General features: G+C 41.3%; 3 protein-coding genes and 1 long non-coding RNA gene across 6 annotated transcripts; 2 read left to right on the top strand and 2 right to left on the bottom strand.

Annotated features, from left to right (window-relative positions):
* Window positions 1–51: 51 nt before the first annotated feature.
* dut (deoxyuridine triphosphatase) lies at window positions 52–2,490 on the bottom strand. 2 transcript variants are annotated; one of them, XM_058089492.1, is made up of 7 exons: window positions 2,292–2,490; window positions 1,076–1,277; window positions 916–1,007; window positions 790–834; window positions 424–498; window positions 285–355; window positions 52–189 (listed from the first exon to the last, which is right to left on the bottom strand). In XM_058089492.1, exons 2-7 carry the CDS (start codon window positions 1,243–1,245, stop codon window positions 133–135), a joined length of 510 nt encoding a protein of 169 aa, XP_057945475.1. In that variant the 5' UTR covers window positions 1,246–1,277; window positions 2,292–2,490; the 3' UTR covers window positions 52–132. The 2 variants fall into 2 exon arrangements, with proteins under 2 accessions (XP_057945475.1, XP_057945474.1); XM_058089491.1 differs by having other exon boundaries at window positions 1,076–1,232.
* LOC131139675 (uncharacterized) lies at window positions 614–25,130 on the top strand. Its single transcript, XR_009132286.1, has 8 exons — window positions 614–855; window positions 4,129–4,218; window positions 6,375–6,493; window positions 10,476–10,562; window positions 22,027–22,305; window positions 24,205–24,282; window positions 24,419–24,555; window positions 24,681–25,130. It is a non-coding gene; the product is annotated as an uncharacterized LOC131139675 (long non-coding RNA).
* Window positions 3,345–27,752, bottom strand: slc12a1 (solute carrier family 12 member 1). Of its 2 annotated transcripts, XM_058089489.1 has the most exons (26): window positions 23,484–27,752; window positions 22,153–22,299; window positions 21,853–21,928; window positions 12,947–13,042; window positions 12,710–12,849; window positions 12,508–12,618; window positions 12,315–12,426; window positions 12,083–12,210; window positions 11,917–12,001; window positions 11,669–11,826; window positions 11,462–11,569; window positions 11,211–11,334; window positions 10,859–10,960; window positions 10,626–10,781; window positions 10,445–10,544; window positions 10,129–10,240; window positions 9,904–10,044; window positions 9,137–9,243; window positions 8,947–9,029; window positions 7,860–7,985; window positions 7,268–7,396; window positions 5,352–5,463; window positions 5,090–5,176; window positions 4,880–5,015; window positions 3,846–3,913; window positions 3,345–3,763 (listed from the first exon to the last, which is right to left on the bottom strand). In XM_058089489.1, the coding sequence occupies exons 1-26, from the start codon at window positions 23,727–23,729 to the stop codon at window positions 3,628–3,630; spliced, it is 3,126 nt and encodes a 1,041-aa protein (XP_057945472.1). In that variant the 5' UTR covers window positions 23,730–27,752; the 3' UTR covers window positions 3,345–3,627. The 2 variants fall into 2 exon arrangements, with proteins under 2 accessions (XP_057945472.1, XP_057945470.1); XM_058089487.1 differs by lacking the exon at window positions 23,484–27,752 and having other exon boundaries at window positions 22,153–23,457.
* Window positions 17,113–21,206, top strand: LOC131139671 (uncharacterized). The gene is made up of 2 exons (XM_058089486.1): window positions 17,113–20,498; window positions 21,126–21,206. The coding sequence occupies exon 1, from the start codon at window positions 17,180–17,182 to the stop codon at window positions 20,099–20,101; it is 2,922 nt and encodes a 973-aa protein (XP_057945469.1). The 5' UTR covers window positions 17,113–17,179; the 3' UTR covers window positions 20,102–20,498; window positions 21,126–21,206.
* Window positions 27,753–27,970: the final 218 nt, after the last annotated feature.

The raw sequence follows: 27,970 nt of genomic DNA, 5'->3' as shown, positions 1-27,970 counted from the left end.
ACAGTGCCACCCTGTGGACAAGTTGGATATTGCTACATTCAGAGACAGAAGTGCAAAAAAGATTTTTTTTATTAGAAAGCATATTACAGTAACTTTTTTTTTTTACTCCAACTTTACAATAACATTCAAGCTTCAGTTAGAACCAGTTGACCCAAAGCCACCAGCTCCACGCTCCGTGTCATCCAGTGTCTGTAAAGCACAAAAAGACATTTGGAATATATAAACATCCACTGCAACTTCTGACAGTGTTTGCAGATGTTTACTTCAATATTTGACTTTTTTACCTTCTCCTCAACTAGGTCTGGGTAGCAGATCTTCTCACACACCAGCTGAGCAACTCGATCACCTTTTTTCACTAGAGAAGAAATATGTATACGTTAACTCCTTTTCACAAAAAAAGAATCCTGTCAACTCTGTACTCACCTTCAAAAGTCTCCTTGCCAAAGTTAAAGAGCACAATCCCGACATTCCCTCTATAGTCCTCATCAACAACGCCAGCTGGGAATGTTTAAAAATGGAAAACATGAACAATTAGATTTGGAAACTAGATTAATTAGATTAACTAATTTGTATTTAACTGAGAGAAATAAGTATTTGATTCAGGCATTTGTTGATCAGAGAAACAGCCCCAAAGTATGACTTCCTCTTTATTTTCAAATCCAACCGTTGACAGTATGAGTGGAGCTGATCAAATAATCATTTTCCTTTCTGTATGTGTGATTGACAGGTGATCAACCCCACCTGATTGGCTCATGTTTCTCTGAAGAGGACAACCTGAATGTTACTCACCTCCAACATCAATGAAGTGCTTAGCTGCTAGTCCTGATCTTGGTGCTGAGAGGGAAATATAGCAAAGTAAGACAATTAGTATTATTTTTCCTTAATAGCAGGATTGTAGCAGATTCAAACACTCACCTACTCTACCATAGCAGCCATGTGGGACTGCTATCTGAATGTCAGTTTTCACAATGGCCTTGTCCATAGCACCAATGGAATAATCGTATGCACTGGGAATAGAAAAAACGATAGCAATTGACATTACAATCGATTACAATGAAAAGGCGCCATTACCAACCTGTACAGGTCATATCCTGCAGCTTTTGTCGACCCTCTGGTGGGTGTTGTGGCGTGTTCAGTGAGCTTGGCGAACCGAAGAACTGCTCTCTCTTCTGTCGGATTGGTTTCTGTTCTTGCCCTCTTCGGTGGAGACACTTCACAAGCATCTGTAACTTCTAGCACGGGCATGTTGGTAAGTCGAAAAAGTAATCTTCAGTATGCTGAAAGTAAACCAGATACAGACGCAACCAACTAACTCAGACAGACCCTTGGGTGCTATTCACATGACCAGATCGATACTGAAATATCGACACTCTCGATACCAATATTTTCGATAGTGGTATCGATTCTCGTTGTACAACGTTGATATTTTGACGCATTTGGGATAATGTTAATTTTACTATACTTATGCTGCACATCACACAGAACCAGATCACACATTTTAAACCAGCTAATACAGAATTGGCAGGATCTACTTTTCCTTCCGCCTCCCATTTTAAGCAGTGTTTGCACTAACGCGTCCCCAATGGTCAAGTTAATTTTATTTTACATATAGATTTATATACATATTTACTTGCCAAACATTTGCCAAAGTATGTATGTGTGTGTGTGTGTGTGTGTGTGTGTGTGTGTGTGTGTATATATATATATATATATATATATATATATATATATATCGGTATTGGCATCGGTAAAGACAATCGTTACTCTACTTGGTATCGCATCGGTCAAAAAATGTTGGGTATAGTCCACGACTAACGTTTGCTGGAGCTTTTCGCGGCAAAATGAATGGATTTTCCCGGGCTTGGTGTCAGCCGAGCCTTCAAAACAATCATTTGGGCGACTTAAGCGTTATCATACAATACAAAACATCGTGATATTAACTATAGCATGCAACAATACAAGACAATGTGTATTAGGAAATTATAATTAGCAGAACTTTTGAATATTAGCGAAAAAGGCTGATGTGACGTGATCAAGGCGTCACAACAACGTCATCCTCTCGCGATAGGACATCGTGAACGTACGCCTTGAAAGAGACCAAAAACACGACAGCTGATTTTCACAGTGATAGGATTCTGTAGTAGCACGGAATAGGAATAGTGAAGCTCTCGTTTACGTGTCCTTTTTCATTATGTTTTATTATTTATTCATTCATTTTTCGCCCACCAAAATGCTATGACGCTAATGGCCATCAGCTAATACTGACTTGTTCAACTTCGTCTCGCGCTTACCTTTGTTATAATTGATCATCCGTGTGCGAAAATACCTTCTTACAAGATGCGGGGTATTATCAATAATCTTATACCACCGTTGTTGGAGAGTATTTAGTCCCATCAATGTCTGTATCATGGTATTTATCGTCTCCTAACACAGAGTCTGCATGTTTACGTCCTGTCAGCTGTTAGCTTGCTACCTAGCGTCTACTTCCTGTTCCCTGCGTGACGCACCGTTCAAACAACATGACATTATTCACCGTTGTAAATATTGAGTATTACAAGGCTTTCAAGCTCAAATTACAAAATTAGAATTTTAATGCAGCAGGTTTTTAGCCCAAGGTAACTGTATGTGTTGTGGCCAAAACCTATAACTCAAAATGTTGAAAGATAGCATGTTGCTACTATGGGTACCATTATAGATAGTAAATTGGCTGCTTCAATACACTTCACTATATTGTATTATCCATCCACTTCCTGTACCATTTAGCCCTATTAGGGTCAGGTGGTATGCTGGAGCCTATGCCAGCTGACTCCAGGTGAGAGTTGGGGTACACCCTGGACTGGTCACCAGCCAATCACAGGGCACATATAAACAAACAACCATTCACACTCACATTCATACCTATGGATAATTTAAAGGCGCGAGTTAAGCTAACATGGATGTTTTTTGAATGATGGAGGACCCGGAGAAAACACGCACACACAGGGAGAATATGCAAATGCCACACAGAGATGCCCAAGTGGAGAATCAAACCCAGGTTTGACAAATAACAGCCAAAAACAATAACAGCTTATTTTGTTTTATTCTTAAATCATATTCTTAAAATCACAGGCATACTTAAATAGACAGACATTACAGTAAACAGTTATTTACATGATTTTAATCAATCCATTTTTTAAAAACTTTAAATACATCTAAACTCTAACTATGGCACAAGTAAACAACAAAATAGTATTTTACAGTTTGAGTATTAAAACAAAAATATTAATCTTGCTTTAAATCATTATTTTTAATTGAAAAAATATTGATGAATGATTACAGACTCCAACTATAAACATTTATTTCATATCACAGTGTAACGATTGAAATCATTGGTCTTTGTACAGATTTAACAAAGTGATCTAACCATCATTGATATGCACATCTTATGCATTTAAAACAATCCATAAGTTATTGACTGTATGTCACAAAGACAAACATATTTGTCTTTACTTAGATGAGACTTTCTTCTCGCAGATTTGTAACTAAGCGGCGTGACTTTGGTCTGTAAGATGGAATAATGAAACCCAAGGTTTTGGAAGAGTCCCATTTCCTTTCTAATCCGATCAAATAGATGAGTCCACAGAATTCTCAGGAGTAGAAAGTGAGGACACTCTTGTGGTTGCCTCGGATGAGAAGAACAGGTGGGAGGTCCTTGGTCAGAATATCCAGCCAGGCCATGTAGAGGAAGTCAGAGATGGTTTCTTTACGTGCAATTGGCATGCTCCTGCAAAGAGGTTCACAGACTTACAATCAGAGTCTTAATTACAGAGCTTAGTTTGTTACAGGGCTAAGATGGCTGGACTTACACCACAATTATGTTAGCGTTTTTGGAGTTTTCCTGAAGTAACTCGTTCAGTCGTATCTGGAGATTCGTCTGTAAAGTACAAATCAGTTTTGTTATTTATGACTTCAATTCAATCCATCCATTTTCTATACAGCTTATCACGGGCATTCTGAGAGGCGGGGTACACCCTGGACTGGTCGCCGGCCAATCACAGGGCACATATAGACAAACAACCATTCACACTCACATTCATACCCATGGAAAATTTGGAGTCGCCAATTAATCTAACATGGATGTTTTGACAGGAAACCGGAGTACCAGGAGAAAACCCACGCACACATGGAGAGAACATGCAAACTCCACACAGAGATGGCCGAGGGTGGAATTGAACCCAGGTGACTTCAAATCAGTCTTGCTATTTAATACCTCATCACAGTAGCAACTATGTAAAAAAAAAGAGAATATATGGATAAGTTGTTATTTGGAGCCATGGAGGGATAGCATCTTTAACTTCCCAATGTGGCAATTTTCAGTTCCATTTCAACCCAAAAGGGGGCAGTATCTCACCAGAAGGCACTGATTATTGATTTTTATTTGAACATGCACACAAGTGACTTTGTTGTGAATTTAAGTGTATAAATGATATCTCATTAGTAATCTGATTATTTTGTAATCTGATTACAATTGCAAAGTGATAACAATTTTTTTAATTTTTCTAATTCAATTTTTTTTGTAATTTTCCTTGTTTTTCATTTTTTTTTAACTTTCTTTTTTAATTTTCTCTTTTTTCTAATTTTCTAATTTTTCCCATTTTTCTCATTGATTCCTACATTTTCACCAAAAGAAATCAAACTAGCTAAAACGGTGTGGCCAGGAGGAGGAGTTGTTTGCAAAATAATAATCTTTATGGTATTTTTTGTGTGATTTAGTTCACAATTGACTTTCTGTTCCCTCTGTATCTGTACTGCCCAGGGACACTGTGCCGGCAGCCCCTAGTTTGTTATTCGACCATAACTGCTACAGTATACCATATGTCAGTTTTTTCCATACAAATACCTTCTCCTCAAATGTGTCCAACTCTTCATCAGTAATCTTCCAGGGCTGTTCTTTCCTCATTGCTGCAACCTGCTCAGTTTCTTTGGTCCTCTCATGCAGACGGAAAGGTTCAATCATGTCTTCTAACTTCTTCAAGCTGAGAGCAAGAAAATGAGAAAATGAGAATAAAGTCATGATACTAGTGTGATGCGATGCGACGGCATCATTCACCTGTCGTTGCGAGGTTTAACATGGATGTCATCAATGACGATGATGTCAGTGCATTTAATTCGGAACTTCTGCAGCAGCAACTTCATCCTGCAAAACGACAAAAGCCACACTGATTAACTTCCATATAAAAGTTTATTCACCGCCCAGTAACGTCTACTCTAATTTCACGCCTTCGCTCACTGCACACTCCATTGACAGTTAATCAGACTCCCACACCGTTAGGATATAATTGATCATGAAACAATTAGCAGGTTCCCCTCACTCTTCTTTATCCAGATCGCTGCGTCCGGGCTGTCCTGCAATGAAGATCCTCAATTTACAATCTTTCCACTTCTTCCTCGTAGTTAGGATGTATGGGAGCAGCAGAGTGAGACCTGGAAGAAAAGCATAAATAATACTTATTATGAACTTAATGCATTTTTCTCACTAACTTGTTTGTTCATTTATTATTGCATGACTAAGTAACTAGTGGTGCCATTGGCTTCAGTGTTTGTTGTGTTACCTTCATTTCAGCTGTTCTTTTAAAATAATTGTGCCTGTTTATGGTATCTTTAATGGTTGCAAAGCCTTGAACTGAACTAATGAATGAACGTTTACCAACGAGACTCAAGGAACTGTCAACCTACTACATCAAATCATTTAGTTTCCTTTTTTTTTAAAAAAAAACAACCTTATACTCTGTGGTTCTGTTGTTTCGTAAATAATTGTTTTTTTTTTACTTTTTTAACCCCCCCAAAACGGGAAGTGCATATTGACAGACATGAGCAAGTGGAAACACTGTTAGACAGTGACCTTGGGCAAGTGAACACATCACCATTTTAGTAAACTTGGATAAGTGGAATGGGCAACATCGTGCATTAGCCATAAAAATGTTTTGTAAAAATGGTGATAGTTTGACAGCTGTTACACTATAAACAATTAAAGAAATAAAACGCTTGATTATCGAAAAATGTAACTAATTTGTCATTCTTTATTTAGTGATTTTTTTTTTTTGCGAATTTATTATTGCTCTTTAACCAAGCAAAATGTTTTTGTTTTCCAATTACTCGATTAATCAGAGTACTCGATTACTAAAATATTCAATAGCTGCAGCCCTAATGGAATCCTATTTCATGGAAATTCAACAAGGGACAACTGTATGTGTCCAATCAGAATTCAGCTTCTTTGTGTTACTATGCCAATATAATCTTCCTAGGGCCTTCAGAGTCACTAATGCTGGCCCATATCAATTAAACATGAAGCAATGGGTCTGTTTTTTTAATTATATTTCACATTTGGTTCACAGCGTCAGCTGACCTAGACAGTAATGTCAGCATTTTTCCGGACTCTGATTGGCTGAACAGAGCAAAACAAGTTGTGCGACACCCACAATGGCTGACTCCGTAGGACAAATTGACATCACTGGTGAGTAGATGTTCATTCATTTTCTACTACTTATCCCCAGAGGGTTGCAGGGGGTGCTGGAGCCTATCCCAGCTGTCTTCGGGTGAGAGTTCGGGTACACCCTGGACTGGTCGCCAGCCAATCACAGGGCACATATAGACAAACAACCATTCACACTCACATTCATACCTATGGACAATTTAGAGTCGCCAATTAACCTAGCATGTTTTTTGGAATGTGGGAGGAAACCAGAGTACCCGGAGAAAACCCACGCATGCACGGGGAGAACATGCAAACTCCACATAGAGATGGCCGCGGGTGGAATTGAACCCTGGTCTCCTAACTGTGAGGTCTGCGCGCTAACCACTATTCCGCCGTGCCGCCTCGTGAGCAGATGTCTTTTATTTAAATGTTTTTATCATATTATTGGATAAATATTGATTCTGAATTGTTCCAGATGATGTTGTAGTTAAGAGGTTTGGAGTTGTCTGCACCTTTTATCACTGACCTGTTTCATTTACTCTTGTTAAATCTAGCGTCAAATTTACAAGTGAGTAAAGCTGATCACTGGTGGGAGTTATGAGTTACCAATGGTCAAAGTCACGATCAGAAATTAAAGCCAGGCATATCGGTGATGATGTATTGGAGAGATAAGTGATAAGATTTGCTATGATATGATGACGATATTATGTATAGTGTTATTTTTTCTAAGCGTGCCAGCCACTACATTTAGCTCTATATACTACCTGTACACAATAATTCAGAAACAGATAACAGCACACAGGCATCACCCACCTCCATCATCAAAGAGCCACCACACATCAATGGTTCCTTTAGGCTGCTTGGTCTTAAACTGAGCACTGGCCTCCATCAGTTTTTCATTCATCATGGCGACCTGTGGTGGTGGTGGGCCGCACACAGACACTGGGATGACAGATTGGAGAGATGAGAACTGGATGAGATTGGGGATTGTAAATAGTTGATCAAGTGCAGAGAGGGACTGTGTATCAATGAAGAGACATCCTTCAGGTCTGATGTTCCACGGAGGCAGGATGCTGGTCAGATACAAACGACCACTTGTCATCTTGGCAAGATGCAGCCCAGTACGTGCGTGTGCGTGTGCGTGTGTGTGTGTGTGTTTGTGTGCGTGCACATTCTAGAGATGCTGGAACAAAATGAACCTTCTTATTGGATTACTCCCCCAGACAAATCTTTACTTCACTTATATCCTAATGGGAGTCTGGAGAAGTTTCCAAAAAAGGACCAAAGTCATTGCTTCCATTTGGCAAATGGTCTTCAAATCACCAAGACAGTAGATTTAAAGTAGTATTTTTACGGATTTATCTCCTGATGCAACTTTTACAAATAGAATGCATTTCAACATTACCTCGGGTAGTGAGCACTTGCTGAGAGGATTTTCTGGACTTTCTGAATAATCCTTTAGCTTTTCCTCCATTTGGCATGAACTCATTCTCCAGTGCCTGCTGCTCCTTTGCTGATTTTAGCATTTCCTCTGAAGAAAAACAATGACAAAATGATGTGCTTAGTGTTTGTATACACCACACAATATTATGAGCACCATGATCCAATATACTGTATGGGCTGTTTGACAAAAAAAATTTTTTTTAGCAAACTGTTTATTATTGTAACTACTGCCTGACAACGGAGTGTAGAAATGCACTGCATCACAGTGAGAGGCTTCTAATATTTTCCCCCTCTTATAATGCTAAATAAGGGATACAAAATATTTGAAACACCTTCTAGAATGATGCAATGCACCACTGCAAATGCACAATAACGCACAAATTAAATGTGTACATCCTTGTGAAGTCATATTTTTCTCAAAGCTTATGTATTCTTGAGTCCAGTGAGATGTCACATATTTTTTTTTCTTTTTTTTTTTCACCTTCTCTAGCCTGCTCGCCTGACGAACAGACTAATAACCGAATCCAAGTCTGTTCATCAGTCATCTCAGTAAGTAATCATTAGGCATTCATTAGTAATGCATGGTTTTGTACTTAAAAGGTGTTTAATAAGTAGTCATAAGTCATAAACGCAAGCTCTAAGTGACAGTGTGTAGCTCTCCAAAGGGTTTATTCATTTATTATCAACTCCTATACCAACAAAGTCATAAAGTGGGGTTCGGCAGTAGTCCGTAAGTTCTCGGGAGAGCTTGGGACTATGACCAATCACAGCAGAGTGGCCGTGCTCGGAGGCCGGCTAGAGGTGGAATAAACTAAAACAGGCCGTTTTAGAAAGCCAAGGGAATAGGGGCAGATTCTGGAAGACCTCCAAAGTTTCTGTGTGGTTTATTGTGTGTAGCTGCTCTATGGGAGTCCACAACTCAATACAAAGGGCTGAAAGTAAGCATCACGGTCCCCTTTAAATGTCCATTTTGCCATTTCATTCATAATTCATATTTATTTACATGCATTTTTAATTATTGGTTAAAAAAAAATCAGATACTTGCTGACCTTCTGCCTCGACAATATGCGAAACATCAAGTCCTTGGCTCATCCTGAAAATCACTGTTCCATATTCAAAGTCAAAGGCATCACTGTGAGAAAGAAGACTTCAATTCAATGCAAGTACAGTATCCCAAATTTGCATGTAACAACTGCAGTGCATTTTGGATGTGCGAGTACATTAATGTTAATGACTTACTGCAGCACTCCCACATAACTCTGGACTGCTTCTGCACCTGAAACCTTCCAGTTTTTCTTGAAGCCTACCATCAGCGTGTTGGGTTTCATACGGCCAAGACCAGAGGCCTACAAGCACAAGCATTATGTAGTCAACTTTACCGTTTTCATCTTTGGTTTATTATCACTGTTGGCATTGTGAAAGGTATGCACCAAAAAGCCAAAGACAATTGAAAAAAAAACACTTTGAAAACAATGGCTGTTTTAGCTTTTGGCCCATGTTTTTGTTGAAAGTCTCATAAAAAAAAATAAATAAAAAAAAAGAAAGTCTCATAATTCTAATTTCAAACATGATAACTTTGTCTTGGATAGGGAGGAACCTAAAAGAAAGAAAAAAGTTTCCCCGTATCCCAAAGTTGTTGTGTTGTTTTACTAACACAGGCTCTTGTGTCTGCAGGGCCTCATCCATGCAGTGTTAATCAATTATAGCCTTTGAGCTGCCTCACTGTTTGAAGTCAGAAATCCTGACAATGAAACAAGGTCTTATCTGGAATGTGATAGTGGAAGCCATAATACTGTTTTCCTGCTTCTCATTAACTCTATCCTCGTCCGGCCATATCATCAAGATGGCTCTTGGAGCACAGCAATAGATACTGACTGGGACAACATCGGTCAATAAAAAACAGTTACTGTTTCTTTTGCTGTCTCTTTTCCTCCGGTTATGCATTAATGGAGTAGATTTTTTTGGGGGGGTCAGTTGGTTTCTTTTATATTCTTGATTATACTGACCTGCAGCAGGGTCTCAACACCTTTCCTATAGCTGTCACAGACCACGGCGGCGTAGAATGCCTTGCGTTTTGTCTTCCTCAACCAGAGCTGGTTCTTCTCCATGCTAGCGTTCATCTCTGGCAGGGCCTCAGATCTCGGCCCCTGGTCAGAATAAGAACTGTCATCTCATTTGATAATGTACACGTTATTGTACTTTCCAACAATAAGATTCAAATTCGGCTTTACCACGATCACTTCACAGGTGAGGCAGAGTCCATAGTTCTTTGAAAAGGAGTGGGCCAGGTCTAGCAGAGCTGGTCTGGTCCGAGCAGCCCCTGTTAGTGCCAGGATCTGAGGTCTAAAGGATGAAATGAAGGGGTCAAACTTGCAAGAGCCTTGACAAGATTTGGCCAATGATAGCAAGGGGGATGATTTGAAATGCAACACAGGATGCAATCATCATAATTACTGGTGTAGTTTTTATGCCAAAAATGTCTTAATCATGCATATGCAGATATTATAATGTACGCACTAAATGTTTTGAAGCAGTGCAAACATTTACCTAAAGTTCTTGACATGGTCTTCTACTCCAGATAGAGACAGAGCATTGCTGACGGCACTGACGAATGTCACCGCCTGAGTTGATGAACCCCAGTTCACATCTGGGAAGAACATAAGAGGTAAGTACCAAAATAACAATCAAAGGATAAAAACAGGGGGCACCATATACACAAACAGCTCACCCGGTTTCTTGACGGTCACATAAATATATAGAAGGATTTCCAGGCCGTAAGTAATCAACGCAGCCCACCAGTTGATAACAAACATCACAGCGCAGCACAGCAAAGCCCCCAGCAGAGACAGCCACATGTTGTAGTATTTGTAAGCTGGTCGCCAACCTGGTGTAACATGACAGGGCAAGGTCGACAGTAAGGTCAAAGTAAAATGAATACGTAGGCATGAATTAGTTTCTCACCTGGAGACTTTGCATAGGATGCGTGGAAGCAGGAGAAATTGATGAGTGCATAGGATGCCAGGAAGAAGTTTGAAATGATGGGAGCGATGGAGTTGAGATCACCTACAAAACACAAAACCATACTTAAATAAATAAATGATAAACTGCATTAAGTGCCACTATATTATCCCAATCTGATGTCAATATCAGTAGATTGGTACAATCTGTATCAAAAATCTATTATTATTGTACAATTACTATATTACTATATATGTGTATGATATGATGATCAATATTGGTATCAGCTGATATTCAAAGCCGTGATATCAGAATCGTATCGGAAGCAAAACCACATGATGACAGTTCAACAGACCAATGAGAATGAAGGCCACAGAGATGATGAAAGTGAGGATGTAGCCACGGATCGGCTCGTTGTTCTTGCCATATCCTTTGGCAAAGAAGTGGAGGGCCTTGTAGATGTTGTCCTTGCACAGCGCCTGGGGAAACAACACAAAAGTCACACATTGAATCAAAACCATGTACGGAAATCGTGCTAAAAACGATATTTTGAATTGCCTCTAGGTGTACAGTTACGTATTTGGGAAATGATTAGGAATAACTGACCTGGAAGACTTTTGGAGCACTGACAAGAGAAGCCAGGGCAGATGAGAGCGTGGCTGAAAAAGTCCCGGCTATGATGAGAGGACCGAAGCCCGACACCAACGTCATCACCTGATATACACATATACACAGTGGTAAAGATAAGATTCTCAGAACATATAGAATCCCCCCAAAAGACAGTGAGGCTTACATTTTCTATAATCTGTTTACCTGAAAGTTGTTCATTGAGCCAAAGCTGCATGTTTCTACTGCACAGGAAGAAAAGTTATAGCCGAGCTTACAGGCTGCCACTGCTGAGCCGATACACGGCGCTTCAGACGTGATCAGGTCAGTTATGTTTCCGGTAGCGTCACGTACTACGCTCGCAGCTGACCAATTACAAAGAAGAAATATATTACACACAGAGTTTGAGATTTTCATTGTGCTCTAATGTGTACTGGATATGTTAAATTACTTACAGACACACAGAGCCACGCCCAGGTAGGTGACACCAGTGATCAAAATAGCCAATAAGGTACCTTTAGGAATTGCTTCTTGAGGATCCTAAAAAAAAAAAATACACAAATACAATTTCTATGTATTGCAATCACATGATAAGTCAGTTAATTTGTGTCAAAACGTTACCTTCAAGTCCCCGGAAATGTTAGCTCCTGCTAGGATCCCAGTGGCAGCAGGGAAAAATATGGAGAATACTGAAAAAAATGACTCCCCATTTCTGAAATCTGGCGGAAAATTCTCTAAAAAGATATTTGCTGTGAAAACAAAAGAAAAAAATTGCGAAAGTGAGAATTCAACTCATATGTGCTTTATCATGTGAATGTGTATTCGTGCGGAGAGATCACACTTATATTCTTACCGTCATAATTAAATATGCCCTTGGATTTCTTGTCAGCCGTTGGAGGGATGAAGGTACCCACAAATACATTCACAATAGCTGCCAGCAGGATGATGAGTAGCACTATCTGTGCCTGGGGTTGGTAATGACAATTGAATTTATTGTATTAAAATTCTCCTCAGTATTCTTGATTTATGATTAAAATGTTACTAACCTTAGCCTCCCATTCCATTCCAGCAACAGATATGCCCAAAAGCAGGACTACTGTGATGCAGCCAATGATTCTAATGTCATTTAATGGATCCACCATGAGTGAATTGTGCTCCTGATACGCACACAAGGGAAAGAACATACTCAGCAATAGGGATCTAATTACATAGCTTTTGTGAGTAAATAGTAAAATATTTGTTTCTCACCTTGAGCAAATCTACCACTGTCTCAGCAAATCCCACCACATACATGGCGACGGCCACTGCATTCGCAAATGCAAAAATCAGACCGATCGAACCGCCAAATTCTGGTCCCAGGCTCCGAGATATTAGGTAGTACGCCCCTCCTGAAAATGACCCATTTATCACGGTAAAGGTTAATTCATTTCAGTGTTCATTGGTTTCTTATGGTGCTGTTGGACAGTGTAATAACTTTTAACTTACCCCCCCTGACCACACCATTAGTGCAAATGGCCGACATGGAAAGACCAGTAATGGTGGTCACCACACAGCTGAGAGCAATAACAACAGTTCCCAAACCTGGAATGTGCACAAATCAATACTTTTCAATTGACCGTGTATGTCATATTTTGGTCAGTCATTAAGCAGTTTGTTTGTACAATGAAAGCCTTTTTTTGCTTTAGTGGTCACCTTTACACACAGTGAGAGCAAAATTCCTAATTTAATGCAAAGGAAATCCACAACAAATTTTTGGAATTCTTTAGGCAATGTTTAACCAAATCAACATTATATAAAGTAATTTTCTTTTGTAGTTTAGTCTTTCATAGTCCATAGTATAAGTGAATAGTCTATGTCAGATGTCTGGATTGGACATATTGCATCTCGGTGAATGTTAATACAATTAGTTTTCCCTGAGTTTGTGAGTACAGTAGAATTTTGTGGGGAGTTTGTTGCAGTACGATTTTCCTAGTCATAAGAGTTGTCTAGACCAGGGGTTCTCGATACCGATCCATGAGCCAAATTAGGCCGCAGAAAACTTGCAAATCGCAATGATAAAAAAAAAAGACAGCTTAAAAAATGTTTTGTATATACGGTATAGTTTTTTAAAATTTTATTTTAAATGTATATCAATTTGTAAATCAATATGTCAATAATTACTCCGGTTTCCTCCCACATTCCAAAAAAAAAACATGCTAGGTTAATTGGCCACTCCAAATTGTCCATAGGTATGAATGTGAGTGTGAATGGTTGTTTGTCTATATGTGCCCTGTGATTGGCTGGCGCCCAGCCCGGGGTGTACCCCGCCTCTCGCCCGAAGACAGCTGGGATAGTGTCAAGTCAAACCCTTGTCCAAAATAATTTAGATAAGGCAGACAGGAAAAAAATAAATAAAAAGATAAATAAAAATAAAAAATACTTTTCATAGCCCTCATTAAGGGAATAATAAATTTTCGTTGTACCTAGCACGTTATTTTACTAAATTAAACACGGGAGATCAGGTGGGGAAAATCTAAACCGGAAGTGGGAATCAGTTTTAAGCGCACCTGGGCGTCTGCATTAGGGCACTTCCTTTCTCAGCAGGTAAGGCTGCAGACAAGTGGTATCGAGAAGGTAGTCAGAACTGCACCCCAAACCTTGCGCAAACTGGAGCTATACAACACTGAAGAGGCAGCCGGTAAGAAATTCCTTTTAATATTAGCGCTGTGGTTTGACGCGCCCGTGCCACGTAAGGCACGGCCTTTTTTTTGGATGAGACGGCCGCTGGTGACGCGCGCCTCATTTTAGTTATCGTTACTGGATTAAAAGTTAACACGGTACAATTAGTTAGAAAGTGGGATCTGGAACACCGTCGATCGCCTGTGTCGCGTAGGTGCACACGGCGGCTCGCGGTGGTTCATTTAATTGGCACCAATTGAGCTGATCAGCGAGCTTTGGGCTTCGAAAGAACGCGCTATGCTCATTTCTTTACAGTGTGCTTATATTATTTGAAGCCTTTATAGTAATAATTTTAGTTAGTTGACAAGAGAGGCGCAATGCAAATAGTTTAATAAATAGATCAAATAAAATAACGAAATAATTAAGAAAGAAACGAAGTAAAGAATAAGTTAATAAATGCAGGTTAAGGGGACAAGATTATTTCCAACCGTTGTTAAAATGTTTAATGGTTAATATACTGCTGAACAACATGATTTATATCTTATATAAATACTTGCATATGTATATTATTGTGCATATTATATATGTTTAGAAATGTGTATATTGTGTATACTTATACTTTCCCCTTCTTTTTTTTTATTTGAAGGTTTTCACCTATGCGTGCCATGCACTATGCGTGCTATGTGCTATGTGCTACAACACTGCTGAGCTACACTACGCTGTGCTGTGCTACGCTGTGCTGTACTGTGCTGTACATTGTCACAACAAGACTTGTGCCTCACTAAATAAAACCCAAAACAGCAAAAGCATCGAGTGGATCCAGTCTTTCCTCAGTGTGGCTACTCGGACCCCCTTTTTCAAGTTCAGGGGATGCGCAAGGCTAGAAGGAACTTGACAGTGAAAACCGCGCAGTGAGCTGGAAAAACCAGACCTGTGTGTGGAAAGATCAGGCAACAAGGGAATCATCACTGCGTCAAGAACAAATAAATAAATTGGACGGAAGATCAAAATGGCTGATCAGGTCACTACCAAGACTATGGAGCAACTTAAAGTGGACAGGACAACGGCAAAGAGAGCATTTACACGACTCTTTAACAACATTACACGAAGCTTTGGAGACATGTCAGAAGAAGAGCTAAAGTGCTATTTTGACAAGATCACACAAGAGGCTGAGAGGGTCCTGGAGGCAAATGACAACATGGAGGCCGGACTGATTGCAGAACTGGAGGCGGAGCTAGGGACAGATGAGGAAGTATCATTACCCGAACAGCAAAAAGCCGACCTAGAAAAGACTGCAAGTGAATGTGAGGCAAAACTCAAGGAAGTCAGACGCCTGATCCGAACGACTCTTTGGTCAACCTTTGGATGTGATGAATTGTCCACAGCCTTTCAAGTGGCGGAAGCGGAGTATGAGCGTGTTGCTGCCGTGAGACCAAGCGCTAAACTTGAAACATATGACTACATGCTCAGTCATCTTCAACAGTTGGTGAGGTCGTCAAAAGAAGCCTATGGTCAGTGGAAGCGTTGGATCCCACCGGAAAACGTGAGGGATCTCCAAAACCAGCTAAAGGCGCTGGAGCTCCAGGTTCCAAAGCTCATCTCCAGGAAGGCAGACTTCATCCAAGCTAAATGCGAAGAAGATGCAGAAAGGCCACAAGAACCCTATTACCCCAGTCACCCCATGCAGGCAATCAGATTGAAGCCGATAGCCCTTCCCAAATTCTCAGGTAATAAACGGGATTTCACCAGGTGGAGAAAAGATTGGGAAGCCCTTCAAAGCCAAGGGGAACCACTGGGCTCAAAAGAAGTCAAAAAGGTGCAATTACTGGACAGCCTTGATGACAAAATTACCAGAGACTTTCACCTCACTGCATACAATACGGCAGAAGACATTTTCCGTGTGCTAGAGAACCGCTTCGGCAACAGAGCAGCTATTGCCATCGAAATTGTTGAGGAGTTGCAAAAAATGCCAGCCGTTAGAGGAAACCAACCACGGAAAATTGTCGAGTTGATTCAGGCAGTGGAGAAAGCACTGCAGGACTTGATCGACCTTGGAGACACAGGCGCAATCAAGAATCCCCTTGTAACAAAGTCAATTGAAAGTAAACTTCCGGAACTGCTTAAGAAAGAGTGGCTGGTGCACGCAGCTGATGGAGGGAATGGTGTAACTCCGGCAAGAAGATTTGACTGTCTGTTGGCATTCCTAAAGGCACAGGAGTCTATATATGAGCAACTGGAGTTGCTAAGGGAGGAGGAGCCTCACAAAAGAGACCCCAGATCAGAGCAAAGATATGCCAGAACAAGACTGACCAAAGCAGGTGATGACCAGGTCGGCTGTATAGTCTGTGGGGATAGCAAGCACAGAAGAAAGCTGTACTTCTGTAAGCAATTCAGATCCCTCAAACTACCGGAGAAGAAAGGGGCAGTGCAAAGGCTTGGTGCATGCAGGAAGTGCCTTGAAGTTCATGACGACCCCTCAGATTGCAAGTCTGGATTCCTATGCAGAAACCAAGACTGCAGGAATCAACACGCAGCAGAACACCATTACTACCTTTGCCCGAATGCAGAAGTGAAGAGAGCCTCTGTCGATCAGAAAAGTAATGTCGGTCCTGTAGACGGAAAAGGCAGAAAGAGAAGCACGGAAGAACAAGAGGCATTCCTCAAGAAGCTTTCCCCTGACCTGGCAAAGCAGTGCAGGGATGTCTTTTCCAACAGCACATCCAAGGCCCTTAGTACTCTTAAATATACACCTACTCTTCTGACGGATTGTGGTTTGCGAGAGCTCCCAGTGTTAATGATGCTCCTTGAAGTCACCGCAAATGCGGGACAGTCAATTGGAACGCTTATCGATCTTGCCTCAGACACCAACTACATAACTCACAGAGCTGCCAGTCAACTAAACCTCCGAAGCGAGGACATCACCCTTGTTGTGCACGGCGTTGGAGGAATGAAAATTCATGTTGAAACAAAAAGACACCTCCCACTCCTCTTGAGGTGTTGACCCTGATTTTTAGGAGGTATCTTTTTGACAAACCAGCTGGGTGTATCGCGCAACTAGCAATGCGTGAAACTGCCAACCTTCCCCCTTTCGCTCACCTCAAAGAGGAGCTGCAGGTAATCCACAAAGACAGCTATGTTGACGACATTCTCACCTCTCATAACGACCCCGAACAGCTGGGAGCCATCACGGCCAATGTGCAGAAGATCTTAAAAGCAGGAGGATTTGAGCTGAAGCCTTGGGCCTTCTCGGGTCAAAGTGGGAGGAAGGACATCCATGCTGGCACAGAGGCGAGCACTGTGGAGACCTTGGTGTTGCCAAATCAGATGCGAGACGACGACAACAAGGCACTTGGGTTGGGCTACCTGGTGGAGGAAGACGAACTGCACGTGATGATGGGCATCAACTTTTCAAAGAGGAGGAGAAAAATGAGACTCGGCCAAGACCTTCTCCCCGAGCAAATTAAAGCTGAGACACCAAACCCTCTGACCAGAAGAGAGCTGCTCAGCCAGGTGTCGAGCTTATATGACCCACTGGGCCTAGTCACGCCGGCTAAACAGAAAGGTGCCATTCTTGTACGGAGGGCATTCCAAGAGGCAAAAAATGACAGTTGCCCCGTCAAGCTGACATGGGACCTGGCACTCTCAGATTGTCTCAGACAAGACGCAGTCCATCTCTTTGAAGAATATTCAAGACTCAACAGGATCAAATTCCCCAGAGCACTAACTCCCCCCGGCGTGTCTGGGAAACCACTGGCAATTACATTCTCTGATGGCAGTGAGCACACTTACGGAGCAGTACTCTACCTAAGGTGGGAGGCCAGGCATTGTCCAATCATTAGACTAGTGGAGTCCAAGGCCAAATTAACTCCCCTGGACCACAAAGGGGACGCTGTAAAGGCAGAGGTATGTGGAGCTGTATTCGCCTCACGCCTGAAAAAATACTTTGAACGGCACAGCAAGATTGAGGTCGGAAGGTGGTACCATTTGGTTGACAGCCAAACTGTCCTTGGAGCGATACAGAGGGAAAGCTACGGCTACCAAACATTCTTTGCCAACAGGATTGGAGAAATTCAAAACACGACGCAGATCCAAGATTGGTGGTGGATTCCGGGCTCACAAAACATTGCCGACATAATCACCAGAGGTGCCGGCCCAGAAGACCTGGACAAAGACTCAAGATGGCAGAACGGGCCAAGGTTTCTCAGCCTACCGGTCAACGAATGGCCAACAAAAACTGCAAAAGATCTGGCCTCAACTGCCAGAGAAAACATCCAAAAGATGCAAAGGAAGGCATTCGCTGCGATAACAAGATCCAGTAAAGAGAAGCAGGCGCAAGAACCAACCCAAAGGAAGGAAACCACCAGTCACTCAAGACCACCTGCGCCAGCGTCAATCCAGTTAGTGGAAATCAAGCGATTCAGCAGTTTGACCCGACTAGTAAAAACAGTTGCATGGATGTGGAGGGCCGCTAAGAGGTTCAGAGGACAGAATCCAGCAGCAGGCAGTCCAAAGTGGGAGGCAATCCCCTCAACAGGCGTCATCTCTGCAAAAGAGCGAGAGGATGCCCTAAGAGACGTATTCCTTGCGGCACAAGAGGGCGCTACCTTCCCGGATACTACTACCAACAGGTTAGTGGTCTACAAAGACGCAGACACTGGGTTGCTGCTCTGTGGCGGACGCGTGCAGATCTTCAAAGAAGACAAAAGTGCTGTACCCCTCCTGCCGTATGGAGCATGGGTGTCCACATTACTTGCTCGGGAAGCCCACGGTGAAGGTCATGAAGGCGTAGCTGGTACCCTGCTAAAAATGAGACGGAAGGCATGGATTGTCAAGGGAAGGAGAATAGCCCAGAAGGTTGTTGACGGCTGCGTTCTTTGTAGAAAAGCAAAGGCGGTAAGATGCCAACAAGTGATGGGAGACTTGCCACCTGAGCGGACAGAGCCTGCTGCACCATTCCAATTTACGACCGTAGACCTCTTTGGACCCTACCATGTTAGGGACGACGTCAAGAGGAGGGTAAGCCTAAAAGTCTGGGGTGCTATATTTTGCTGCATGGCAAGCAGAGCCGTTCATGCAGAGTTGGTCAACAGCTTATCCAGTGAAAGCTTCCTTTTGGCCTACCAACGGTTCACTGCAATCAGAGGGCATCCATCAAAGATCTGGTCTGACCCAGGCACGAATTTTATAGGAGCAAAACCTGTCCTGGAAGATTTATATAAATTCTTGGGAAGCCAGAACAGAGAAGGTCTGGAAGAGACGGCAGCCAAGAATGGGACAGAGTGGATGTGGAAAATCCACCCTGCAGACTCCCCTCATCGGAACGGTGCTGCAGAAGCTGCCGTGCGTACCCTCAAGAGAGCACTCCAGAATGTCTGTGGAGATTCTATATTCACCTATAGTGAGTTCCAGACGGTACTTCAGTTGGCGGCCAACCTGGTGAATGACCGCCCCATCGATGCAAGAGTTCAGAGTCGAGAGGATTGTGTCCGGTATGTTTCACCAAACAGTCTTCTCCTTGGCCGAGCATCGCAGAGCGGGGACCTGAAATCATTCGACTTTTCCAATTACCCGTACAAAAGACTCCAAGTAATGCAATCGGAGGTCAACAAATTCTGGAGAAGCTGGAGCCAATTAGCAGGCCCCAACCTATTCATAAGGAGTAAGTGGCACACCACTCAAAGAAACGTCAAAATTGGAGACATCGTATGGATTGCTGACCAAAATGCGTTGAGAGGACAATTCAAGCTGGGCAGAGTTGTAAGCACAAATCCAGATGACAAAGGCATTGTCAGAGACGTGGATGTGAAGGTCTTCCCAAGCTACTGTGTTCCCCTCGTAAAGGCCAAGAGAACCCACCCGACCTGCGACGGACCGAGAGAGAAGATGCACAGCACCATTCTTCATCGGGATGTCAGGCGACTGGTGGTGATACTACCTGTGGAGGAACAGACTATTCCAACTGACCCGCAGCTAAATGTTTGACTTCAAAAAACTGGCGATCTCCCCGATGTCCCTTGGGTAGATCGAGTGGGAGGTGTCAAGTCAAACCCTTGTCCAAAATAATTTAGATAAGGCAGACAGGAAAAAAATAAATAAAAAGATAAATAAAAATAAAAAATACTTTTCATAGCCCTCATTAAGGGAATAATAAATTTTCGTTGTACCTAGCACGTTATTTTACTAAATTAAACACGGGAGATCAGGTGGGGAAAATCTAAACCGGAAGTGGGAATCAGTTTTAAGCGCACCTGGGCGTCTGCATTAGGGCACTTCCTTTCTCAGCAGGTAAGGCTGCAGACAAGTGGTATCGAGAAGGTAGTCAGAACTGCACCCCAAACCTTGCGCAAACTGGAGCTATACAACACTGAAGAGGCAGCCGGTAAGAAATTCCTTTTAATATTAGCGCTGTGGTTTGACGCGCCCGTGCCACGTAAGGCACGGCCTTTTTTTTGGATGAGACGGCCGCTGGTGACGCGCGCCTCATTTTAGTTATCGTTACTGGATTAAAAGTTAACACGGTACAATTAGTTAGAAAGTGGGATCTGGAACACCGTCGATCGCCTGTGTCGCGTAGGTGCACACGGCGGCTCGCGGTGGTTCATTTAATTGGCACCAATTGAGCTGATCAGCGAGCTTTGGGCTTCGAAAGAACGCGCTATGCTCATTTCTTTACAGTGTGCTTATATTATTTGAAGCCTTTATAGTAATAATTTTAGTTAGTTGACAAGAGAGGCGCAATGCAAATAGTTTAATAAATAGATCAAATAAAATAACGAAATAATTAAGAAAGAAACGAAGTAAAGAATAAGTTAATAAATGCAGGTTAAGGGGACAAGATTATTTCCAACCGTTGTTAAAATGTTTAATGGTTAATATACTGCTGAACAACATGATTTATATCTTATATAAATACTTGCATATGTATATTATTGTGCATATTATATATGTTTAGAAATGTGTATATTGTGTATACTTATACTTTCCCCTTCTTTTTTTTTATTTGAAGGTTTTCACCTATGCGTGCCATGCACTATGCGTGCTATGTGCTATGTGCTACAACACTGCTGAGCTACACTACGCTGTGCTGTGCTACGCTGTGCTGTACTGTGCTGTACATTGTCACAACAAGACTTGTGCCTCACTAAATAAAACCCAAAACAGCAAAAGCATCGAGTGGATCCAGTCTTTCCTCAGTGTGGCTACTCGGACCCCCTTTTTCAAGTTCAGGGGATGCGCAAGGCTAGAAGGAACTTGACAGATAGGCTCCAGGAAAAGCGGTAGAAAATGAATGAATGAATATGTCAATAATAATAATTTTTAAAATAATATAATGAGAAATTTCAGTGTGAATTTTGTTTGCATGTTTATACTGTTTTGTTTTGTTGTATTTTGGCCTTTCCACCTTGTTTGCTTGTTCGTCCTTGAATGCACCGTAGTTGTGTACTTTGTCCAGCAATTCACTGATAGACTTATACTGTATTTTCCTTGCTTAGGTTCGAGGGAACACAAAAAAAAAAGGTTGGGTACCACTGGTCTAGACAACAGCATATTGCCTATACAGAAAGTATAATTAGTCTTGGTTCTGTTCCACATGGTAAATATGTAAAGGGATGTTTTCTGCTGTGATGCTATATACAAAATAAGTAAAATTGACTTGACTTAACTCCCAATAATTAATTGGTTACTCTACAATAAACATTAGGACAGGCTGAACTGGACTAATTCTGACTCACCCCAGCCGGCCTGTCCAAACACCCAGGACAGGCGAATGAACAGCATGACACCCCAAATGTTCAGCATGCATCTCACCTGTGGGCGACAAATGAAGTCATAAGCGAGAGCCATGATTTATTACTATAAAATGATGGACAGGGATAATGAACAAGAAGCGTCTTCGTCTCTTACAGATGTGGTTAACTGGTTAGAAACCTGCTGTGTTATGAAGACATGGTGACTCTTCTTGCCGGGTCAGAACAAAGTGACACTCGCTTGTATAAATCAAAGGCAGCCTGTCATGAGGCAAAATAACCTACCAGGACTCCCCTTATCCAGCCGAACTTTACTGCTCCTTTGTCGCTGTTTAGGGGAACAGCCGACTCCACATCATCAGAGGGGGTGCCGTCGCTCCCCTCGCCATCGTCCTCCACAGTGTCTGGCACAGAGATGGCCCCATTCTGTTTGTAAAGGTAATGAGAAAGAGTAAGGTGCATTTTAACCTTAAAAGGGTTCACTTAGAAGTAGCATTTGCATCTTTTCATCTGGATGAAGATTGATAAATCATTTGTCAATTCATTACATTGCTCCGTCTGCCCTTGAGAACTGAAAAGGAAAAAAAGCAAACTTAATTTTAACATTCTATGAAGATAAATATAGACTATTAAATGACTCTCTGACATATTATTTATTCTGACCTCACTGATGCATTTTACTTTAAAGTTGTCGGACAGGCAGTGTCCACTTCTTGCTGCTAAATTGCCCAAGTGTGTTGAACAGTTCAAAGCTGTATATGTCCAGGTCATTCATTATTCCAGGGTTTATTTACAAACTGTTTCTTATTGAACAATATTCTACATACGCTTCCACCATATTGTATTTTGAAATCTGACAACTAAGAGAAATGCTTTTGGTAATGGTAATGGTTTTATTTCATTTGAACATGCATCAGATTCCAATTGAATGCATCACATAATCAGTTCACAGTTCCACATGTCCAAAAGGAGTAGGAAGAAGCAAAGCTTATTAAATCCTACCCCTCCATCTGGTACTTTTACAATCAGTGACTGTTACATTTGTTCACTTCCTGCTTTCCTAATATAGTTTAAGGTTCATTTTTATTTTGTTTTTATTTGTTTTATTTTATTTTTGTCACGTATCGAAGTACAAGGTGATATGACCATACAATGACATAATGGGTACCATAGTAAGTGTCAATATAGTGATATATATAGCACATCATGACTGGTTCAAGACTCTTCATCCTTGTATTGAGCAAACGTTTAGCAAAAAGTTGGCCAGAAAGATGAACTATTCCAGACTATACCACTCAATTGACCTATTACCCCATGTAGTTTGCAACACAAGGTGTTATAAACATCTAATAAAAAAAGCAATAAAGTTGGTAAGTGTGTCAAATACTTGCAGGAATAAGGCTGAGCGCCTTGTTTTATTTTCACATCTCTGGAGATAATATGTGAACTGTGGACACTGAATGTAATTGTACCAGCAACTGTAAACTGTTTGACCAATAAATCACATTAAGTGACAAAAGGTATTCCCAAGGTGAGATGAAGGGCAAGATATAGATATAGATACAAACTGATAGATTATACATTGATGCACTTTCTTATATCAGGTTCATACTCACCTTTTGAAAGACATCGTGCAGCTCCTGCAGGGATGGTCGCACAGCCCGGTGACCACTCACACTGCCCGCGTTACGATAGAAGTCGATGTTAGGCACACGATCCAAAGTGTCGTGACCAAACGCGCTGACCACTGAAGGCCGGACGGTCCTGTGATCGTCATTGTTCTCATAGCCTGGTGGCTCATCCAAAGTTGAATCATAAGCGGGGTTAACATGCTCCCCTCCGTTAGACTTCACCTTTTCCATCAGGAAAGGAGCTTCTCAAGTTGAAAGAGTCAAGGAAAATACGCCTCTTCAGACCTCGAAGAAAGTTTTTGAGGAACCGACCGCAGCAACAACTGGCTTATCGACATATATATATCTGCAATAGTTAAACTTCTTTGCAGGGCTTTTTCTCATGTACAAACTCGATTCGCCTCCGATAGCTCACCTTTATACCCTGCATCTCAGGGTCATACATCAGCTATTGGCTAACTCTCTGGATCAACCCTCAGAAAACCAAACGAGGGGTGTCAAATATGTCCTTGCTCCATTCGAGGGAAAACAAAGGCATTGCTTAACGATTAACCAAGTCATAAACGCCAAATGAGAGATAAAAGAACTCATTGCCTGAGCTCTGGAGAATTGATTACTAATATTGTTATGTGAAGTGCTAAGTAACAGCACATTTTGTTCACTGGTGGCACTTTATGGAGCTAACTGTAGTTTTCTTTGACCAAAGTGTCCTTTGGATGAATCAGAGGAATATATCCACATGGACGTTCCCATTGAGGAAGCTCACATAACAAAGCATCATACTGTAAGTGCTGAATGACACCTTCTTGAATATGTTTCTATAGATCTGCACCATAAGAGGCTGACATAAGCTAAAAGTCAATTTGGTAAAGTGACACAGTTGATCAAAGTAATGCTATTTGTCACCGTACTCTCTGCAGGAAAGTCTTGACTCGAAGTGAAGAAATGGCCATAAAATGAGAGTTAATGTGAGACCATGAATTACAGGAACATGCCCAAGGCACTTCTCTGCAGCCACATGACTCCTGAACTACTTTTTTTTAAAGACTTTTAACAGGTAAACTTCCTTATTACTGATAAACATTGATTTATGCACACGGTGAAAGGCAGGCTAATGACTCAAAATATGACCTTGGGGTTGCTTTGCATTGCTGAAAATGCAATCACTTGTTTTATGTACAGATTGAAAGGAAGCGATCCCTTCCTCACTTATCAGAGCCAGAACATCGTGGCCAGTTGTAACAGTTGTCTTTCGGAATTCTACAGAGTGAGTCATACTGGGGTGAGAAAATTTTCCACAATTGCATCCAGGCCAATACTTCTTATCTTAGAATAATGCCAAAAGGAAACACAAAACTTGAGTTTGTAATAACATAATAACTTTGTCAGACTTAAAACTTTGATTGTTTAGAAAGCAAACGCTGCAGTGTGTTTATTTGTTGCTGTCTTTGGTCTGGACATAAACATCCTTCATATTGCACCACTACTCAACTTTTGTCCGACTTAATTTACAGTCTGCAGGTCACCTCAAAGAGTGTACAGCCCATTTCGTCCTTAGCAGTAGGTGCAAACACTCCAAATTCTATGGACAGCAAGAGGGCAGGCGGGAAATCTTCATTATATTGTCCAACAGGCTCAGGAGACAGTGCACTGCAGCATTATCTAAGAGGTGCCTCTTTTTACTGCAATAGTACGTTGTACATTGCACCAAACAAACTCTCAATTCTTCATCTTACACGGCTGTACTGTGTAAAAAAGACTTATTAAGTGTAACCCATTTATTTACTTTACTTCATATAATGGTAACTTAGGGTGGTGGGTGAGCTGGAGCCGATCCAGGCTGACTTCAGGAGACTTCACCCTGAAATGGTCGCCAATCAATCATAGCACATAGAAAGACAAACAAACACTGACACTCACATTTCCACCTAGGGCTCTAATTTCGTAGCTAATGGGGTGTGGCCAGTGCACTTTGACATTTTCGTGAGCGGCGCTGTCCGGCGCACCCACGCCTCCATCCCTCCCCAATTGGCAAAGAGGGAGGAGAGAAGGCGTGAGATGGCTTTACACAACCGAGTGTAATCCTAACCAATCTAATGAACACCTCTTATTGACTCTCATTATGCGTGACGTCTTTGATCTGGCATCAGATGTGATTGGACAATTCATACAAAAATGTACATGCTGGTTCAGACGGTTACATTAAACAGTGGTTGCTGGTTGCATTAAAATATGCCTGACACTGAAAAACCTGCCTGTGAGGTTTTGGTGACCAGGTCAGAGCTGGCAAGCTCTCAGGGTACCTTCGGCGCACTAATTGTCATGAAATTGTCACTGCGCCAAACTGAATCTGTGGACATCTCCCCATAGTGCATCACCATGCCCATCTCGGCACAGCCAAATCTACCACCAGCCTACGCCACCTTGCACCAATTAGAGCCCTAATTAACCTAAACAGAACTTCTGTAGGCACCGACCAAATGCCTTAGGCACTACCAAGCAGCGACTCACATAAAATCAAAAAGTTACTCCTAACAACATTCAAGTAACAAATATATAACACATTCGTAAATTGCACTAAAAATATGTGACAAAGAACATTCACGTTTTATTTTATTTTATTTACATTTCATTAACATTTGTAGTAATAGTTTATTTAGTAAAGTAAGACTGGAATGTCCACATACAACATGTAACTATTTTTATTTTTATAATGCTTCAGATGAGAACACTGTAAAAAAAAAGGTAGTGCAAATTCACAGTAGATTACTGGCTAATAATTGGCTGTTACAGTACCATTACAGTAATTTTTTTTATTTTTTTGCAGTTAATTACAATGAACCTACTATTATTTGCTATAATTTACTATACTATATTATAATTACTGTTAATTCTGGTTTATAAGCCACTCCTTTTTTCTTAACAATTGAACCCCAGGGCTTATACAGTGATGCAGCTACTTTTTGACTCTTTTCCAATCTTTTCCAGTCCTTCAGAAACTGTGCTGCTCACAAATCAGTAACAGTAGTAGCTATTTCTTTGCCAGAAGCCAATCAGGAGCTATTAGAACAGTCACAACAAGGTTATCAACTCATTGGAAATGGCACTCAATATAACACTTTGACTCACGGTTTCATCTTACAAACTTATCTTATAAACTTATCACACAGTAACTAACAATCAGAATATATTTTTAAATATACATTTAGACAATCGACATGACAATACCAATTTAAAATACCAGTTTAAAACAAGAAATCTGGGCATAGGGCCAACCAGAAGAAGCTTTTGGATTTTCATTACATTACTTTACTGCTTACTTACAGTTAATGCTGTGAAATCCTGGTAATATTTAACTAATTTAAACACATATTAAAACAGTACTGACAACGAGGGGTGCTCCGATCAATCGGCCACCGATCGGCATCAGCTGCTGTCAATGAAAAAGCACGGCAACATTGGCCAATACTTGCTTTATAATGCCGATCCCCCTATGCCGATCAGCTCCACCTCCATTGCAGCATACAGAACGAGTATGTCTGCCTTTGGCGCACTGTTTTGTCCCGAAATTCTACCAAATTGGCTGCTCACAGTGAATAAACGTAAACAGACAAAGACAAGTAAATATGAGGAAAAATTTGTCTTTTTTTTATTTTTCATTATTATTTATTGTCATTGTACTTAAAACAAATAATCAAATAAATGTTAAAATATTGTATCATTCTTGTGGATTCTATCTTGTGCCTCATCTCGTCTTGTGACACCCGTAGTAGTCATACGTTTACTTTCACTATCCCAGCAATAGACACCATGAAACACTGTTGACAAGCAAAGCGTGCAGTGATATGAATGGAGAAAAAATAACACCAAAGTCAGACATTTTTGTGGAAAAACGCAAATGTATAACTCTTTTGAACGCATATTGTTTAAATAAGCAAAGTGCAAAGCGTAACCCAGACAAGGCACACCTGGGAAGTGAAAACCATTTCACCAGTTAACTGCCTCATGAAGCTCATTTAGAGAAGACCAAGGTTGTTGTTTGCGGGAATGGAATGCACCATAGTTGTCTGCTGAAAAGTCAACGTTTGTTTGGCTATAAAAGCATTAGCTTCAATAGTCAATACTACCTCAAAGCTTGCAGGAGGTGAACACAAGTTCACATATGATCGTAAACTGTTACTGGAAATAAAAAAGGCAAGTATTGTGAATTATTTAGACATGACTTGGAGAAACACCTTCTCTACCCCTGCTTAAAAAAACAGCATAGACCAGCTACCACCATGACCAGCATAGGCAAGCATACATTGTGGTTTTGTGCTGGCATACCAGCATATGTTGTGTTTCTGTGTTGGTATGTTGGTCTTCCAGACCAGCATAGACCAGTGTACCAGCACGGAAACACAACATATGCTGGTCTATGTTGGTAGCTGGTCTATGCTGTTTTTTCCAGCAGGGTGCTCCCTCTACTTTTT

The sequence above is a fragment of the Doryrhamphus excisus genome, chromosome 12, assembly GCF_030265055.1.
Source record: "Doryrhamphus excisus isolate RoL2022-K1 chromosome 12, RoL_Dexc_1.0, whole genome shotgun sequence".
NCBI classification, from domain to species: Eukaryota; Metazoa; Chordata; class Actinopteri; order Syngnathiformes; family Syngnathidae; genus Doryrhamphus; species Doryrhamphus excisus.
The sequence above is the reverse complement of the archived record's forward strand: the minus strand, read 5'-3'. Positions and strand labels throughout refer to the sequence as shown.